Source organism: Macaca nemestrina, chromosome 9 (assembly GCF_043159975.1).
Source record: "Macaca nemestrina isolate mMacNem1 chromosome 9, mMacNem.hap1, whole genome shotgun sequence".
Lineage (NCBI taxonomy): Eukaryota > Metazoa > Chordata > Mammalia > Primates > Cercopithecidae > Macaca > Macaca nemestrina.
In genome coordinates, this window is record NC_092133.1 from 116,543,589 (window position 1) to 116,563,406 (window position 19,818).

The following is a 19,818-nucleotide window of genomic DNA, read 5'->3' on the forward strand; positions in this document are numbered from 1 at the left end:
ATGTCTTCTTTTGAGAAAAGTTTACTCAGATCCTTTGCCCACTTTTTAATGGGATCATTTGTTGTGCTGTTGTTTGTAACTTCTGTATTTAAAGCTCTTCAGTGGTTTCCCATCACACTCAGCATAACATCCAAACTCCACCAGGATCTACAAAGTCTTACATGGTTTGACTCCTGCTTCCTTCTAACACCTCCCTGCTCACTTTCTATGCTACATAAACACTGGTCTTGTTATTCCCTGAACTCACCAAGCAGGATCTGCTCAGGCCCTTTCACACTTGCCAGTTCCTCTCCAGTAAACTCTCTTCTCCCACACATATGCGTATGTGTAGCAACATCTTTTTTCTTGTTGACTAGAGTCTCTGCTCAAATGTCACTTGCCCAGAGAGGACTTGCTTGAGACCGATACACTTTTTATCCAGTCAGTGTGGTCTATTTTCTTCCCACTCTTATTTCAAAATCATGTAATTCATCTGTTTACTCTCTTTTCCATCCTACTACATAAACTAACATGAGGACATTGACTCTGATTTATTCACCACTCTATCCCTAGGACTTAGAACCGTGCCTGGCAAATAGGAAGTCTGAAATAAATCTTTACTGAATAAATCAACAAGTTATGGAATTTCTATTCAGGGGAGAAAAGATTTATTAAATTGTGTTGGCAAAGTTTACTATCTGCCTGGAATAAAATAAACATCATAAAAACACCATAAACACAAATAAATTCCAGATGGATTACATAATAAAATATAAAGACAAATAAGCAAACAACAAAACTATGAAAATAGTAGGAAAAAAATGTTTGAGAATGGCTGTATAACCTTGGGATGGGGATGCCTTCTTGACTAAAAGGGAAATACAGAAGACATAAAGGATTAACAATGTCATCTGCACAAAAGTGAAATAATTAAGAGTTAAAAAACAAATGATTGGCCAGGTGCAGTGGCTCACATCTGTAATCCTAGCACTTTGGGAGGCCAAGGCAGTGGATCACTTGAGCTCGGGAGTTCAAGACCAACCTGAGCAACACAGTGAAATCCTCATCTCCACAAAACAAAAAAAAAACAGCCAAATGACTGCTCTGAACCATTGCATCCGGCCAAGAACAAAAGCTCTGTCTCGGACAAGGACAGGAGTTGGTTCTTATGCCCTCCCTGAGAATATGTTAAAAATATATTTTAAACAGTAAAGAACTTTGGGAGGCCGAGGCGGGCGGATCACGAGGTCAGGAGATCGAGACAATCCTGGCTAACATGGTGAAACCCCGTCTCTACTAAAAATACAAAAAATTAGCCAGGACTGGTGGGGGGCACCTGTAGTCCCAGCTACTTGGGAGGCTGAGGCAGAAGAATGGCGTGAACCCGGGAGGCGGAGCTTGCAGTGAGCCGAGATTGCGCCACTGCGCTCCAGCCTGGGCAACAGAACAAGACTCTATCTCAAAAAAAAAAAAAAAAAAAAAAAAAAGAAAGAAAGAAAAGAAAAGAAAAGAAAAAAATTAAGGAAAAGAACAAATCTTTGTTGTTGTTGTTTTTGTGATGGAGTCTTGCTCTGTCGCCCAGGCTGGAGTGCAGTGGCACAATCTCGGCTCACTACAACCTCTGCCTCCTGGTTCAAGTGATTCTCCTGCCTCCTGAGTAGCTGGGACTACAGGCGACCACCAGCATGCTTGGCTAATTTTTGCATTTTTAGTAGAGACGGGGTTTCACCGTGTTGGTCAGAATGCTCTCGGACTCCTGACCTCAAGTGAACTGCCCACCTTGGCCTCTCAAAGTGCTGGAATTACAGGCGTGAACCATTATGCCCGGCCAAGAACAAATCTTAATAGTAAAGGGCTGAGGCAGAAGGATCACCTGCGCCCAGGAGGTCAAGACCAGCCCGGGCAACATAGAGACTCTCTCTCTCCAAAAAGTAGAAAATTTGCAGGGCATGGTAGTGCCTACCTGTAGTCCCCACTACTTGGGAGGTTGAGATGGGATGATTGCATGAGCCCAGGAAGCTGTAGTGAGCTATGATGGCAGCACTGCACTCCAGCCTGGGCAACAGGGTGAGATCCTAAGTAAAAATAAAATAGTGAAGGCAGCGAAGAATATTATCCTATGATATATTTCTACAGATTTATGCAAGATAGAGGCCTCTAATAAATAAAGGAAGAGAAAAAGGAAGTCTAGAACACGTAGGTAGAGACTGCAGAGTGATGAGAGCCAACCTGCCTTGGGGTGGCCACGAAAGCCCTGATCAGTGTCAGGTATAGTAGAGGTGGGAGGAAGGAGTCCAAACATAATCACAAGGAAATTTTCTGGTAATGTGAATATTCTGTATCTTAACTGATAGTGGTTCTTTTGGGAGTGGGGAGGAAGGGTCTCACTCTTGCCAGGCTGGAGTGCAGTGGCACAATCACGGCTCACTGCAGCCTTGACCTGGATTGCTCAAATGATCCTCCCACCTCAGCCTCTGGAGTAGTGGAAACCATAGCTGCACCACAATATGCCTGGCTATTTTTTTTTTTTTTTAAGTTTTTTGTAGAGAAGAGATCCCATTATGTTGCCCAAGCTTGTCTTGAACTCTTGGGTTCAAGCAATCTTCCTGCCTCAGTCTCCCAAAGTGCTGGGATTACAGCCATGAGCCACACCCGGCCTTGATTGTGATAGTATTTATACAAGTGCATATATTTATTAAAACCCATCAAGACATAGCCTTATATAATCAAAGCAGATTACAATACTTATGGGAATTTCATCTAAGGCAATAAACACTGAAAAATTACAAATTACATTTTTCCTATTTTTGCCTAGAAAATGAAAGAAATCCTAGTTAAACCTAAGTACCAAATGAAAGAAATTAATTAGGTGTCTCAATAAACTTAAGTCTATAGCTTTTCTTAGTGACAACTACACAGATTTCTGAAACGAAGAAAACCTATGTTCCATTCACACTGACAAAATGAAATTCATAGGAATAACTTTAATAAAGAAGGTATAGGTCCTATGTGAAGAAAACCATAAACTACTAAAAACTATAGAATCTGAATACAGAAAGATACCCCATGTATCCTCATGGCAAGTCTTGTAACTAAATTGTCAGTCTTCTCACAATGAATGCAGGAATATCATGTGATCCCGATTAGAATTCTAAAAACTAATTAAGAATTAAATTTTTGGTTTTTAAAACTTTAAAGGATGTAAAACTTCAAGCAAATTCAAAAGACAAGTCACTGGGTGAAGATGTCAGCAATAAATATTAATGACAAAAGATTAGTAACCATATTCCACTAAAAGAAATAAACCTCCTTCATATGAATATTTTTTAAAGGACCTACCAAAAGGAAAAATGGGTAAGGGATCATTTGAAGATTCACATGTGAAGAAAAAAATATAAGCACATAGAAGAATGTGCCTTACAAGCCATATACTATGTTTTCTGTTATCTAAAGCCACCATCAAGACTTTTGCTTTACCAAACCCCTGTGGCAGTCTGATGAAACCTGCAGAGCTATTTTAAGAAGGTTTTTTAAAACATAAAATACACAGAATTAAAGAAAAACCAATTATACTAAAATACATTACTTTTCAAGGTTAAGAGCCCCTAAAATAGAAGGTCAAAGTAGATTACAGTACTTATGGGAATTTCATCTAGGGCAATAGCGGTACTTCGGCTCAGTAGGAAAAGGCAGGTTTATTTCATGTTTTGTGCAGAACAACAGGCTACATGTATGAAGAAGAATGAGATGGCTCCTTATCTTGTGCCATAAACAAGTGAATTTCAAATTATTCAAGATTTTAAAAGAAAAAATAAAATAAAAATCTCAGAGGAGGTTAAGGAAACTATGTCAAATCTAAGAGTTGAGGAGCCCAGAAGTGATAAAACATTTTTTAAAAAATTGTAAGGAAAATATAGCATAAACAAAATTTTAAAAGGCTGTTAGAAAAAAAATCCTTATAACATACACATTTGGATTAATATCTGTAGTATACAAAGAACTCATATAATAAAACCACAAAAAAACTGAACAGAAAAACTGGCAAAGGATATAAATAATCACTTCAAAAAAAAGCCCACAAACATGAAAACGACTGCAGAAAATGCAAACTAAGTTATACCTCAGAAGTTACACCTGCTTATAATCCCAGCACTTTGGGAGGCCGAGGGGGGGCGGATCACCTGAGGTCAGGAGTTCAAGATTAGCCTGGCCAACATGGTGAAACCCCATCTCTACTAAAAATATAAAAATTAGTCAGGCATAGTGGCACATGCCTGTAATCCCAGCTACTCGGGAGGCTGAGGCAGAAGAATCGTTTGAACCCGGGATGCAGAGGTTGCAGTAAGCCGAGATCACGCCACTGCACTCCAGCCTGGGTGACAGAGTCAGACTCTATCTCAAAAATATATATATACACTCACTATCTGGGAAAGATTCATTTGTATTCCAAACCTCAGCATCACACAATATACCTTTATAACAAACATGTATAGGTACTCCTGACTCTAAAATAAAAGTTGAAAAAAAATTACACCTTATAAGTATCAAAGTAACTAAAACGTGGTAACACCTCAGGGCTGATGGGGAATGTAGGAAAGAGGGAAAGTGGTATGTTCATAGGTATTACACTAGTGGAAATGTAAAAGATTATAGACTTTGGGAAGCTATTGACAAAATATGTCAACACTTAAAAAATGCATTGTCTGATCTATGGATCCAACTCATAGATATCTAACAAAAGGAAATATGTACAAGGATATTTATCATGGTACTATCTACAGTAGCAAAAAAATAGAAACAAGATAATTGCCCATTACTAGAGGAATAGTTGAACAAATTGTGGTATCCGACACATTCGAATTTTAATACTGTACCATCACTGAAATGGATCTTAGATGTACAGAAATTGGCTTGGAGGGATTTTCACAATCTACTGTTAGGAAAGAAAGGCAGCCAGGCGCAGTGACTCATGCCTGTAATCCCAGCACTTTAGGAGGCCAAGGCAGGATAGCTTAAGCCCAGGAGCTCGAGACCAGCCTGGGCAACACAGGGAGACCTTGTCTGTACAAAAAGATGTTTAAAAAAATTATCCAGGCATGGTGGTGCACACTGTAGTCCAGCTACTCGGGAAGCTGAGGTGAGAACATCATTTGGGTCTGGAAGGTCGAGGCTGCAGTGAGCTGTGATCATGCCACTGCACTCCTGCCTGGGAGACAGCAAATGCCTGTCTCTAAAAAATAAAGAAAAAAACAAAGAAAAACAACATGCAGAGATGAATATACAGATGGTTCCAATTTATAATATATATTTAAATGTAAAGAAAATTGTAACTATATATAAATATATATGTATCTATATGTATTTGCATATGAATATAAACATCGAGAAATGCAGAAAGAGCACATGTGCTAGGATGCAACAGATACCTCAGGGAGGAGAGGAATGAGAGGGCGTGCTCGGGTGACAGAGGAAATGAAAAGAAACCACATCATATAAATCAAGAGGTCCTTAAAATAGCATGTATGAAGTTAACTCATTTACAGTTTTCTATGTATCTATCCATAAAGAAATATGTAAAAGGAATCTCACTAAAATGTTAATAGTTATTTAAGAGTAGTGGCTTTTCAAGTGGTTTACTTTTTTCTTTCTTATGCAAATAATCAATCTATTATTGATGTAACTAACCTGATGTACAAGTACCTCTGTAAATAAGAAAAACACACACATTCTCACACAACATATATTTGGTTGCAAGAAAAAAGAAAATCCAAGTCAAATTGCCTTCAACAAAAAAGGAATTTATTGGCTCACATAAGTGAAAGTTGAGAAATAGATCTCAATTCAGGTCCAATTTGATCCAGAAGTCCCCAAGGGCTCCAACAGACTCCCTCTCATTCTCTTGGTACTGCCTCAGGCTGGTTCCTTTATATTAGAAAAATGAGCTGCAGCAAGTTCAGAATGTGACTCCTCCCAGCACACTATCTCCAAGGAGATGTCTTCAATAGCTCCTGAAAAAGCCTAGGCAAACATCTTTATCTCAGTAGTCTGGTCTGGGTCAGGTGCCTACCCCTGAACCATTGCTACTGGGAAGTGGGGCACTGCTTAAAGGTAACTGGGTTAATCTAGAAAGCCGAGGGTGTGACAATGCCACCCAAACCACATGCATGATTCTTTGCAGGGGCTGGGGGTGGGGTATGGTGAGAGAAGAAGTAGGTGCTGGATTGGGCAGCCACAGCACACACGAACAAGAAATTAAAGTCGGTCACAAACAAATCCAATAAAATATTAAAAGTACTCAAGCTCACTAGTAATCAAAGAAACACAAATAAAACTATGTAATTTGTTGCTTCTCCGGTCAAAAAAGAGGAAAAAAATAAACAATAAATAACTTGTATATGTATGAGAAATGGTAAAGGGGGCAAGACTGAGAACAGGCACTCACATGACTATTCAAAATATGTGTGTGTGTTTGCGTACAAAGTTAATAGCTTTAACTATGGGGCACTTAAGCAAACTTTATACCACAATCAGAAACATGACTGATTCCTAAATATGAAACAATAAGCTAGCAACAAAACAGTAAAATGTAAAGCCCCATCACAGCAGTCCTCCAGCATGATAGATGTTCCCATTTGGGGAGAGAAAAATCAAAAAAAAAAAAAAAAAAAAAAAAACCCTGGGTGAGTCTATATTCCTTAGTCCCTAGTCTTGACTTAGCTAGCCTATCTATGTCTATTTATTCTCGTCTTTCAATAGTTTAGGCAAAACCCAGGGTGAAGTCTATATAGTCGAGTATACAAGGCAGGGTCGGAGTCAGAACAATGTCTTCTGAAAACTGAATAATGTTTTTACTCCTATACCTAACTAGGGAAATACAGGAAAGACAAAATAACTTCCTAAGTATTACTGGTGAAATGTACCTCCAAGAAATAGAAGCATAATGCTTGAATATGGAGAGGATCTCTGATCTGTAATACATGAAGAATTGTTGAGTTCATTTGAAAAAAATACACAGAAAAAATATGCATTAAGTTGTACTTAAAGATAGACTATGAATATTGCGTAAGTCTGTGCCAACTCACAGGCAGAACAAGTACTGGTGTAAGAAGGATTCTTTCATGAGCTATGGTGCTAGTCCCACCCTTAGTAGAGAATCATGTCTATTTCTTGACTATGCAAACTACGATGAATCAAAATCAAGTCTATTTCCACAACACTCAACTAGAATGTCAACACCAAGTATGAGTTTGTGGATGGCCATCAAATACATGAAATGAAAACATCACCCCCAGATTTCAGTTTTGAGCAAATTACTGTTTCCATACTTTCTGTTCTCACATAGAAAGTGAATGTACCATAAGTCCCTAACTTTGCACCTTTTCTAAGTCAGGATTTTCATTCCACTCTGAGCAGATGAAAGAAATAAGATCACCTACTCCACTACCTTAACTTTTATGTCACATGACTTATGAGGTAGGTTTACATCATGGGATTTACTCTATAACCAAAAAGTCTGAAATACTTCTATTACATATAACAAAAGAGTGATAAAGAAATAGTGGACCTGCCTTAACTCAGTTGTGTTACAAAAAGCTGGTAACCACCCGTTGTAAAACGAGTGATGGTGAAGAGTATGGGCTCAGGCGTAAAAATGCCATGACTGGAATCCAGCTCAATGACCGAGTAGCTATGTGATCTTTGGGGGTTACCCAACATACCTACATAGTGTTGTCCTCACCTTTAAAATGGGCATAATAGGATAATCTATTAAGGTTGCTGTGAGGTTTAATGAGATAATTCAGCACTTAGAATGGCACCTGGCACCAAGGAAGCTTTCAATAAATGTTAACTGTTACTCAGAAATTGAATAGTTCTTTATTTGTTTGGGTCAATCTCAGTACTCCCAGAACTCAAAATACTACATTCTAATTGTTCTAATTTGTACCATCTGCAAAAGACCCTTTAAGACTGCTTCAATGATTCTGAAAAGAATTAACAAAACCCTGCTACTAGGTGCCTGACTTTAGATATTACAACTGTTGTCACTTACAAAACCTCCACTACAAAACACTAAGCGTGCAACAAAATAATAAAATGAAAGCCACATAATATCAGTAACACCATAGTACATATTCCTCAGCTGATGAGAGTAATAGGGAAATGTATATACTTCCTGCACAAATGCATCTAGGGAAGGTAGGCTATATTTATTCAAGAACTAGAAAAAGGTTACAATATAAATCTATCAAACAAAATTCATTTTTGTTATATTCAAGTAACTTGTATATATTCAAATTTAGACCAAATCAAGACAACAATCCAATACACAGATGATTATATAGCTCAAGGAGCAAAAAACAACAGTCTTGTCAATACAGACTCTACATAAATACACAAATCTCAAGTTTTAATATAACATGAACAAATCACAAGTACCTGTGTTAGTGTTCTTTCTCCAAATTTCTAGTAGTAAATCTTGTATATTTAGTAAAAGCATATAGAATGTATAAAACCTTCAACCACATGTAATGTAGACTAGGAAGTGTAAATCAAATAAATGTGAGGTTTTTATATGTAAAGATGTACATTTCAGAAAGAACCCAACATGAAGTAAATTAACAAACATATTGCAAAGGTGGTCACTCACAAAAATGCTTATCATTTGCAATCGTATACAGAGAACAAACTGCCCAGAAATTAATACTGGAATCTTACTAAGGGGTATTATAGTAACCAACCTTAAAGGACAAATAACTTATTTGGGGGGTTAAAATAGCAGAGATCAGTGTAAATTAAATAACACATGAGTGAAAAAAATCTACAATATACAATAGCAAGAGGTGAGAAAACTGAATACTATGAAAAAGATGTATTAGTCTGTACAAGTTGGTTTTGATGAACTATTGGTTACTTGTTAAGTAAATTGTCAAGATTTTCATTGTGACAGTATTTTCCCTCACACATCAGAATCTGAAAGTAATATGCCTTTCTCAAATTTTCACTCAGTGTTTTTCTTCCCCACTCCTCAAAACACAGAAATAGGTTTTTCAACGTCAACTAGTCATTATGGAAGCCATAAGATACAGATATTCATCAACATTACACAAGCTACAATTGAGGTACCTGGACAAATACTACCAACATTTATGAAAAAAGATGTTGGTTTTAAAAGTGGTTAGTACGAGGAGTCACAATAAACACACTATTCATGTCCTCCTGAAACCAAAATGGGGGAAAACCTTATTGTCATTCTGCCAAACACCACATAACTAAAAATGCTGCACAGAGTCATGAATCCAATGTACATATCACAGGATTAAAACTCCAGTTAAGCAACTGAGCTAATCATTGAAGTAAATTAAAAGTACCAAGCTTCTTTAACCTATCAATGCTGTTTTAGAAGCATCATCAGAACAAATAGAGATTTAGTTATAAATTGGCCTGGGCTACATTCTGTAATGAGAATTTTGCTTCGTACTAAAAAAGAATCTCAAACATCCTAGAAAAGCTGTGGAATCATGCTCTTTATTATTCCTGAAAGAAAATTTGCCACGTTTGATGATACCTCTATTCTTCTCCGTGGGTCTAGGAGTTCTACATACCAAGTAATTCAGAAAATGATAGGAGTATTTAAGCAAAAAGAATAGCAAAAGCAGACTTTGTATCAACATATACTAGATAGGTGGATTTTTTTAAAAATTACATGATAAATGTAAATCATAAAATTGAATGTACTTATAAAGGTACACCTATTTTGTGCTACATAAAAAAACTGTAGACTGCAAACTGTGCATGCGTACCATAACATTTTACCCGGGGTCAATGAGTGGGATTTCTTGCAAATATTTACTGCTATGATATAAAACAATTATGTGCAAACTGCAAGGTCCCTAAAATAGCAGTTAAAGAGTTTATATACAGAAAGATGTCACTATCTGATCAAATACACAAGAGATGGAATTTCCCAGAGTTTATAACACAGAACAATAACCACCACAGGCTCCTCCTCCTTGGCCTTCTTCCCTGTGTGACAGTTTGACTCCTTTATTCTGGTTCTCACTTTCCCACAGTCCAGGGGTCTGAATGATCTTTTCAACAAGTTCTTCAAAGGCACATTGTACACCATCACAGGTTTTTGCACTTGCCTCTGAAATTCAAGGAAAAAGGTCATTCATAGTATATTCCTTTCTGGCCATATTCTCATGTTTTTCTGGGAAACGATCAGGGCATAAATATCAGCCTATAATACATTAAGATCCAAATCAGCAATTTTTCCCCACAGTCAATAACTACTGAATTTCCAAATCTCAAAACTGAGTTACTTAAATTCTATCCATAAGAATACTAGTGTATAAATTTATACCAAAAAAATACTGGTTTATAATCTTAAAACTGTGATAGAAGTATAACTTGTAAAGCCCTACTTAACTAGCATGTGAAAGTTTTTTCCTTAAGCTTTCAGTTAATTCTTACAACTTGCTCCCAAGGCAGATATTATTCCTATTTTAAAATAAGGAAATTCATACAAGTTATAGAATTAACCTGATTATTCTGTTAATAATCAGGCAGCTCCAGGTAGCTGGACAAAATGACAAACCACCATGAAAACTGGTCCTACAGCAAATGTTTGCTCATGAAACTCAAGTGGACACTCAGCACTGCTTCCAACCCTACATTTCCTTAGTGGTGATCTTTCTCACTGTCTGAGATGATGACTTTATTCCTGCCTCTCAAAACTCTATCACAGCTAATAATCTAGCTGCATTATGCTGAGAAAATCAGAAGCAATCTGGCAAGAACTACCTGATCATCCCACTAATAAATTTACCAAGTTACCTGCATATGTATCCTCATGCTCTGCCTTCCCTTCTGTGAGAACGGATGAACTGTCCCTGCTGCTATCCAAGCCATCGCCTTCTCTTGTTCCTGGAGTCCCACCCCTTCTCATTCACTGAAGGATCAAACACTCTCTCTATTGGATCATACCAATCAGCCTAAAAGTCTGCCAAATTATTTTCCATCCTATTAAAAAACAAACTTGCTCTCTACGCCACATGCCCTTCTTATAGCCACCCATTTCTCTACTCTCTTTGAAACCTCTTCTAAAGAGTTATCCACATAAGCTGTTTCTACCTTCTTATCTCACATTCTTTCTTCAAACTACTCTAATTAGGCTTTCATTCCCACCACTCCACTGAAATCATTCTTTTCCAAGACCACAACACCCTTTATCTTGTCAAATCCAACATCCTAATTTGATTTGACATCTTTGGTATTTGATACTGCTAATCAATTCTTCTTCTTTTAAACAAGTTGTTCCCTTGACTTCCAGGACACTGAACATCCTGAAAATCCTCTATCTCATTGGCATGTCATGTGCAGACTTATTCGCTGGCACTTCCTCTTTCTGTGGACCTCTAATTGCTGGAGTCCCCCAGGGTTCAATCTTCTGCCATTTTCTTTGTTTCGTTTTGTTTCGTTTCCGAGACAGGGTCTCACTCTGTCACCTAGGCTGGAGTGCAGTGGGAGCTCCACTATAGCCCTGGACTCCCAGGCTCAAGTGATCCTCCCACCTCAGCCTCCAGAGCAACTGGAATCACAGGCACATGCCACCACACACAGCTGATTTTATTTGGAGATGAGGTCTCACTAGGTTGCCCAGGCTTCTTCAGCCCTTTTCTATCCACATTCTTTCCTGAAGTCACCAATCTAATCACGTGATCTTAAATGCCACCTAAATGCCAATGACCACCACGTCCACCGGTTATCAGAAAAATGTCTCATTCTTATGTCAAAGTGAAATTCTTGATTTCTCACTTCCCTACTGTAAACTTGCTCTTATCTCAATCTTTCACATCCCAATTATTGGCAGCACAATCTACCTCACTGCTCATGCCTAAAACCCGGAGTTATCTCTGATTGCTCTCTTTTCTTTTTCCTTTTTTTTTTTTTCTTTTCTTTTTTGAGACGAAGTCTCGCTCTGTCACCCAGGCTGGACTGCAGTGGCCCAATCTTGCTCACTGCAAGCTATGCCTCCCAGGTTCAAGCGATTCTCCTGCCTCAGCCTCCCCAGTAGCTGGGACTACAGGCGCCCGCCACCACTCCCAGTGAATTTTTTGTATTTTTAGTAGCGACCAGGTTTCACCATGTTAGCCAGGATGGTCTCGATCTCCTGACCTCGTAATCCACCTGCCTCGGCCTCCCAAAGTGCTGGGATTACAGGCATGAGCCACCGTGCCCGCCTCATTGCTCTCTTTTCTTATCCTCCATACCCAATCCACCCACAAATTCTGTCAGCTGTACCTTCACTGTACCTCCCAGAACTGCCAGTTTTCCACCACCCTTTACTGCTACATAGTCAAACCACTGCTTCCTTCATCTAAGCCACCGCAAGAGAAGAACTAGTCTCTTGCTTCTGTTTCCCCTAGTCCATTTTCTACACAACAGGATCTTTTTAGAGTATCAGGTCACACGCTGCTTCCCTGCTTTCCACCACAACTGGAACACAATTCATCTCTTTACCATTTGAATGGCATCTCTCACCATCTGCCTTCTCCTTAACACACACTATGCTCCAGTACACACGCTTTCTTCCTGTTCCTTTAACACACTAGCCTGGTTCCTACCTCAGGAAATATTCGCTCTTCTCTCAGCCTGAGATGATCTCCCTCTAGACTAGGAGTGTCCAGTCTTTCGGTTTCCCTGGGCCACATTAGAAGAATAGTCTTGGGCCACACATAACATACACTAACACTAATGATAGCTGGAACTTAAAAAAATAACTCACAAAATCTCATGTTTTAAGAAAGTTTACAAATTTGTGTTGGGTCACATTCAAAGCCATCTCCTGGGCCACATGCAGCCCGTGGGCTGGACAAGCTTGCTCTAGATCCTCACCTGAGGGATTTCTGCTCAAATGGGACAGTCTCTAAGAACTTTCCCTAATCAGTCCCCACTCCAGTCGTTCTCTCTCCCCTTATAATGTTTTATTTCCTTCATAGCACTACTTACTTATTTAAGTCTGTCTCCCTTACTAGAATGTAAGCTCCATGTGGGCAGAAAGTTTGTCTGTTTTGTCCACTGTTACATCTCGAGTGTTCAATAAATATTGGGTAAACTAATGTATGGAAATCAGGGATATACAGCAAGTAAAAGTACTCAATTCCTTTCTGAAAATCTCAATACTTTCCACTAATTCCACTCTGCTTCTATCTATATATGAAGTCCTCTCAACGTCATTTGCAGATTCCTAGTAGTTTCTAATGCCATGGAATGGTTAAATCAGTAATTCCTAAAGCTGGCTTCACATCAGAATCAACTAGAGTGCTTTTTAATAAACTGCCTTTCAAACCTGTAATAAGGCACAGGGCCCAGGTGATTCTGATATGGCTCATCCAATTTTCTAGATGAGGGGTTGGCAAACTCTTTCTGTAAAGGGCCAGATAGTAAATATTTAGGCTTCGTGGGCCATATGGCCTCTGTTGTAACTACTAAAATCTGCCATATGGCACAAAAGCAGCCACAGACAACATGTAAACACATGGACATGGCTGTGTACCAATACAAATGGTGAGGCCAGATTTGGACCAGGCTGTAGTTTGGCAACCCTTGCTGGACCATGTTTCTCAAAAATTAATGTGCATATAAACCATAGGAAGAGCTTGTTAAAATGCAGATTCCAATTCAGAAAGTCTGGGGTAGGGCCTGAGCTGAAGCACTGCTAACAAGCTCCCAGGTGGTGCTGATGGTATCAGCATATGGATCAGCAAGGCACAACTTTAGCACTGGGTGCCAAACTTTACTGAATGCCATTATATCCTGTGAGGAATGATTTGACTTTTTTAAAATATGATTTCACATAATATGATCATACATTTTACAGAAAGAAGAATAAAGAACCTTGTTATATAGTTAGATTTTGTAACACAGGGCAACTAGGAACAATAAATACATTTTATGGTTCATAAAGGAATAAACTTAGCAAAAATTCCATTTAAAAATTCCTCATTAATAATGAAAGGATAGATACTCACTCACACACCTACCTATAAATAACATGGAATGCTTTCGTGCAAATTTCAGGCCTTCATTTCTATCGACTTCACGATTTTCCTAAAACATAAATGCAATGATTAAGAAAGGCTACCAAAATACAGAACCAAAATGCCAAGTGTCTACCTTCTTACCTTATCGATTTTATTTCCAACTAGCATGTTTACTATGTCATTTCTTGTACAGTATGTTTCCAATTCATTTAACCAATTATCCAGTTTAACAAATGTGTCTCTTCTTGTGACATCATAAACTGAAATAAAAGGAGTCATTTGTTAAATAAGCATTAAAGAAAGAAGCAATGGTATATTTCTGATACGTAGCTAGGAGTTAGCATTACTAAGCAATATAGGCAAGTCTGTTTTTTATTGTCTCCAACAATTAATAATGAGTGTCTACTGATCCAAATGGAAGAAACAAGTGTTTTGTTTTAAAGCATACACACACATTTCAATCCTATTAACATATACTGTCACAGAAATGAAATTATATCCTGTGTAATAAGTGAAAACCCATTTAATACCCATTAAAGCAAAATAACAGCTCTTCCCATTCATAATGATGAATGAGGTCTAGCCAAAAACCAGAGTATTTAGATTTGAATCTGTGGCAAAATATCCAAAAAAAAAAAAAAAAAGAAAAGAAAATACATGAACGTAAACATCTATGACCCCATTAATTTGTTTCTTACAAGAACCAAAATTTACAGCTTTGAAAAAATTGTAGTACAGTTAGTGGATGCGTTCCTAATGGTCTTCCTGTTATCACTTTCATCTTATGTCATTCTGCATTACAACAAAAAGCTTATTAAAGTGTTTTACAAACTCAAGAGATGCTGAACCAAAAGGCTGTCACTATCAAGTCATAATATTAAAAAAAAGAGAATTCTACCTATTAATACAATTGATCAATATTCATTTTAAACTGTTTCCCAGGAATATCAAGAACAAGCACTTTTCAACAAATTACACTGAGAAGCCACATTTGGTTTGTAAATTTTGTTTGATTATAAATCAATAGTGTTAAGTGCTTTGTGATATTTTTAGGACTAATAAAGCAGGTTCTACTAATCAACAAATACTTTTCATCCTTTATAAACTGCAGCAAATATTAATATGCTGATGACTGAAGCCCAGTTTCCGTAATACTCCAAGACAGTCGAACATACGCTGATTAATCCTCAATTACGTTCTCATTGACATGTGTTTTCAAACCAAATAGTCTTGTCTTTATTTTTTAAGTGCTAGACAAAAGACTAAAATCAGAAGTTTTAATATTCATTAATATTACATGAAGTTAATACAACTACAAGTTACATAAAAGTAGCTCTAATGAGAAGTAAAACAAAAACACACTAACTTTCACACACTAGGAAAATCAGAAACTCCAATAAATATTTTTAAATTAATTAAAGTAAACACTTACCTAATATAACACCCTGTGCACCTCTATAATAGCTGGGAGTTAATGTTCTAAACCTCTCTTGACCAGCAGTATCCTAAAAATGATCATTATTATTAAATTAAACAAAGTATAAATAGACCTTCAATATACTAGTTTAAGAGTAGAAAGTCAAACAGCATTATTAAAAATAGTATTAATGCATGAGCTCATTAAAAAACTGGAACTTAAATAAGATGTGTTCACTTACTGACAAGTGTCACAAAATAAAATTACTTATAATTACTGATCTCTAGAAAAATGAAACTATGTAAAGGTTTTCTGCTGTTTTGAATTTAAGATTTTTATCATACATGAAATGAAACCCATGGTTCTAAACTCCAGTTGCACAATGAAATTTTCTGGGAATCTTGAGTCTAACCTCCAAAAAACTTCTGCTTAATCGGTCTAAGGTAATGACACGAATTTTTCAAAAAAAAATCTTACCAGGTGCTTTTAATGTAGAATCAAGGCTGAGAACCACTGATTTGAAGAAAATTATGGGGACGTATTACTTTAGGTAACAGATTTTTAGGTTGGGCTCTTTTAAGTGTTTTCTATGTATCTCCTTTTGAGAGAATGCATATAACCAAGCCATTCTTTATTACATGTTGTTTCTGACTCATGTTAGGGTTAATGAACAACGTACACTAGGTAGAAAATGTAAATTTCATAAAGCAGGGACTCATCTGTTTAATCACCAGTTTAACCGTTGTGCTGAGAGCAATTCTTGAAAAAAGACAGTTGCTCAGAATTTGTTGAGTAAAAACAGAAAAAGAAAAAGAATGAACCTATTTAACAAGCCTTTACCTCCGGGCCCAATTCCTTCTCTCTGTTGTCTTTCCACTATCCTTGGACTATGGATTCAAAGTACCTAAGATTATACAAAGCAGCTCAGCCCACCACCTGTTTTATTAAATAAAGTTTTATTGAAACACAGCAGGCCTATTTGCTTACGTATTGCCACATGGCCCACTTCAGGATTGGACTATTTCCTATCTGGCTCTTTAAGAAAAAGTTTGCAGTCTGCTGATGCAAAGTAACCTAAAGAAAAGTAAAAGTAAACACATGTATCAAACCTCAACTTAGCTACCAGTCCCACTGCTGTAAATGAGGGTTTTCTATGGGACAAGCAGAAGCTCCTCTAGATATAAAAAGTGCTAGAATAACCTGTAAGAGGTTTATAAGATTGGAGAGGAATTCAAACCAGGGGCTTGAGGGGCTTCAGCAACACAGTAGGGAGGATCTGCGGTCATTTATAACCCCAGAAGAGAAACTTAAGAGGAAAGTAACTTTCCAATGTAAACCACTTTGAACATTCAGCACTCTTCCACAGATATACTTACATAAATTTGAATGCCTTTCCTTCCAGATTCTCACCACCACAGAAACTAATCCCCACCCTGCCATGCTTAAGTGAAGAAGTAACAGATTTAAAGTAAATGTTCTAAACAGATAAATTTATAAAATAAATGATTTTTCTCTTTACAAAACTTCTTGCTGCCTCTTAAGTTTCTTACAAAACCTGCTTTGGATTTTAAAATCATTCAATTTGCGTATTTACTCAACTTTTCAAGAACAATAATATGAATTAAAAGCTGCTTAAAGCAAAGTGAACTTGCCGCTATCTAAAGCAGATTATAACTTTGGTAACATGAGACAAGTCAATATTGTAGTCTAATAATCATTAATGAAATGGCACATGGATGCCCAGTGATCTTTTTTGATCACTATGCTCAAGTAATCAAAACCCAAATTTGCAGGGAAAGAAAAAGTAATCAACTAGAAGCCAAAAGATATAACTACTATGCATATCATAGTAAAATGATTACTATGTATATCAGTAAAAGTGTCACCGCTTTTAGGAAGCAATTGGTAATATATACAATAAGAAACTAGAAATGCTCTTCATAGCCTTGTACTAGTACCTATTTCACACAATCTGATTCATAAAAACTCAATAAAAAATGTATATTTTAAAATGACAAATCATTATGAGAACGCATCCTGGCGATTTGCTTATATGCAAAAAATGACAAATTAGTAATATTCAAATTATTCAGTATCCAGATACATTATAACTTCGAGAATTGCACCATGTTAAGCATTTAACTTTTAGTAGTACAGACTATGTTCTTTAGAGAGAAAGAAAGAAAAAAGGAAGGAAAGGCCATTATTGAAAAGACAAGCCTTGGGTTTGGAACAGCGAATTAGTGAATTTGGAAATTTAAGCAGCAGCTATTTTTCCATACATGGAACACTGTTCTATATTCATAACAAATAGTTTGGGGCAAAGACCAAGTATGAAATATTTTAGCCCCAAGACTTTGTGATAACAGGAAAAAAGTTTATTCTATTTGCATATGGAAACTGTGTCCATAAGTTCCAGAGCTGGCAGAAAAACAAGTGAACATGAAATTTGTTCTCTCTGGTCTTCATTGAGATCAACTTCAAAAACTGCCTTAATGAAACACAACATAAAAATCAGAACTGCAATTCCAGTTAAAATATCCATAAATCCCGATGTTTTAAAAGTAAAAACCATAGCAAGAAAGTTTTAATGTTGAAATACTACACTTGACTTTGAAACTTTGCTTGTGAATATTTATTAATAATTAGGCCAGATGTTTAGAGCCTTGCCATTTTTGGATTCACTTATAAAAATGTTTAAATAGGTGTTATAATTTAGAGGGTGGAGGGAACCATGTGCAATAGCATTGGATCAGGATTTATAGTAACTATAAAGTGTATATGCTTAAATAGAAGTTAGATTGTTGCTTGTGTTTGTTTTCAAAACAGGAATATCTGGTAGGTTTAATAACATCTTTGTAAGATAAATGAAGTATAGCTTTTTGTCTCTATCCTGTGGTTTTATTTTCTGATGGAGGAAGAAGAGAAGAAATTACTGAAAGATATATAGATCAGGGCTAGGAAATTCAGGGCTAGGAAAGATCTAGAAAGGCTTAATAATAGATGGAGGGAGTGAAAGTGAAGTAAGGACATAGAAAAAGGCAGTAGAAGAAAACAAGGTCATGGTGCGTATGCACTTTCAGGAGGCAGGAGGGGCAGGGCTATGCTTAACTATTCCATTTCATCCTAGAAAAAGCTTCCAAGTAGGAGAGAAACTCATTTTATTTTATAAATAAAACTATAGAAGAATTAGGCAATATGGATTTATATATTTCTAATAGAGAGGAAAGGCCTTCCTAAATACATTACACCCAAATGCCATGATGAAAATAGCTGATCTAACCATATAAATATTAAAACCTTGGTATGACAAGAACATCCTTTACCTCCTCTTCACCTCCCCATCCCCATATTCATCCTTAACAATATTGGAAGGTAAATGACAAACTGGAAAAAAAAATCTGTAGCATATGGCAGTTAGTATTACACACACACAAGAACACAAACATATATTCAACTGAAACATGATTTTAAAGGCAAATGATAGATTAGAAAATTGTACCACATGACAAAGAGCTAATACTTTTATTATATAAAGACTTTAATGACAAAAAAGATGAATGCTAACATATAAAATGGGTAAAATATGTAAAAGAAAACTTGTTTTTTAAAATGATCAATAAATAGGCAAAAATCTCTTATCAAAAGAAATGCAAATATAAGTAAAACAGCAACACTCAGAGGCAAAAACAAAGAATGATAACAGTATAGATAAGGATGTGGCAGAATGAATATAAATATAATTGGTGGGAGTATAAACTGAAAAAAAGGCTTTTTGGTGTACATTAATGTTAAGACTTCATATTTATTTCTACTTCCAGCTACACATTTTAAAGTAACTGGACATGTACACACAGACGTATAAATCAGAATGCTCAAAGAGCTCTAATCTTTGTGAAAAGCTGGCAAAAATGTAAGTATCTCTCACTGAAGGTTGACTAAAGTACAGCTATGAAATGGAATACTAGGTGGCCATCTAAATGGCTACAGCACATACTGTGTGTGGGGGTGAGGTGGTAGGAAAGGAGGACAAACAGGTTTAAAAATGTAAAATATAATCTCTTTGTTTTGGAAAACTCACATACTCATAGGTATAGTGGTATGTATACATATCCCTAGATATTTTAAAGAATGCTCACTAAAATGTACTCGGTGGTATACTTTTATGGACATTTTTCTCTACTACTGTCTTACTGTCTCAATTATCCTTTTTAGAATGACCCTGTATTATTCCTACAGCCAGGGGGAAAATTTCTCTTCTTTAAAGAATGTTTATAGGCCTATGGTAAAAATTCTCTTAAATAATACCTGCCAGCCTTTTTATTAGGCAGGAACTAGAAAGTAAATTTAAAACAAAACGAAACTATGAGAGAAAAA

General features: G+C 36.7%; 1 protein-coding gene across 5 annotated transcripts in view; it reads right to left on the reverse strand.

Moving 5' to 3' along the window:
- Positions 1–5,756: 5,756 nt before the first annotated feature.
- LOC105479989 (RAB18, member RAS oncogene family) overlaps positions 5,757–19,818 on the reverse strand; it is a 37,446-nt gene continuing 23,384 nt past the window's right edge. The window contains exons 4-8 of one of the 5 annotated variants that reach the window (XM_011738365.2): positions 16,429–16,515; positions 15,457–15,529; positions 14,166–14,284; positions 14,013–14,091; positions 5,757–10,126 (exon numbers count right to left, since the gene is read on the reverse strand). In XM_011738365.2, coding sequence (XP_011736667.1) covers positions 9,951–10,126; positions 14,013–14,091; positions 14,166–14,284; positions 15,457–15,529; positions 16,429–16,515 — 534 coding nt within the window. In that variant the 3' untranslated portion in view covers positions 5,757–9,950. The remainder of the gene's footprint in view (positions 10,127–14,012; positions 14,092–14,165; positions 14,285–15,456; positions 15,530–16,428; positions 16,516–19,818) is intronic. The other 4 variants (XM_011738366.2, XM_011738367.2, XM_011738368.2 and 1 more) reach the window with 4 other exon arrangements.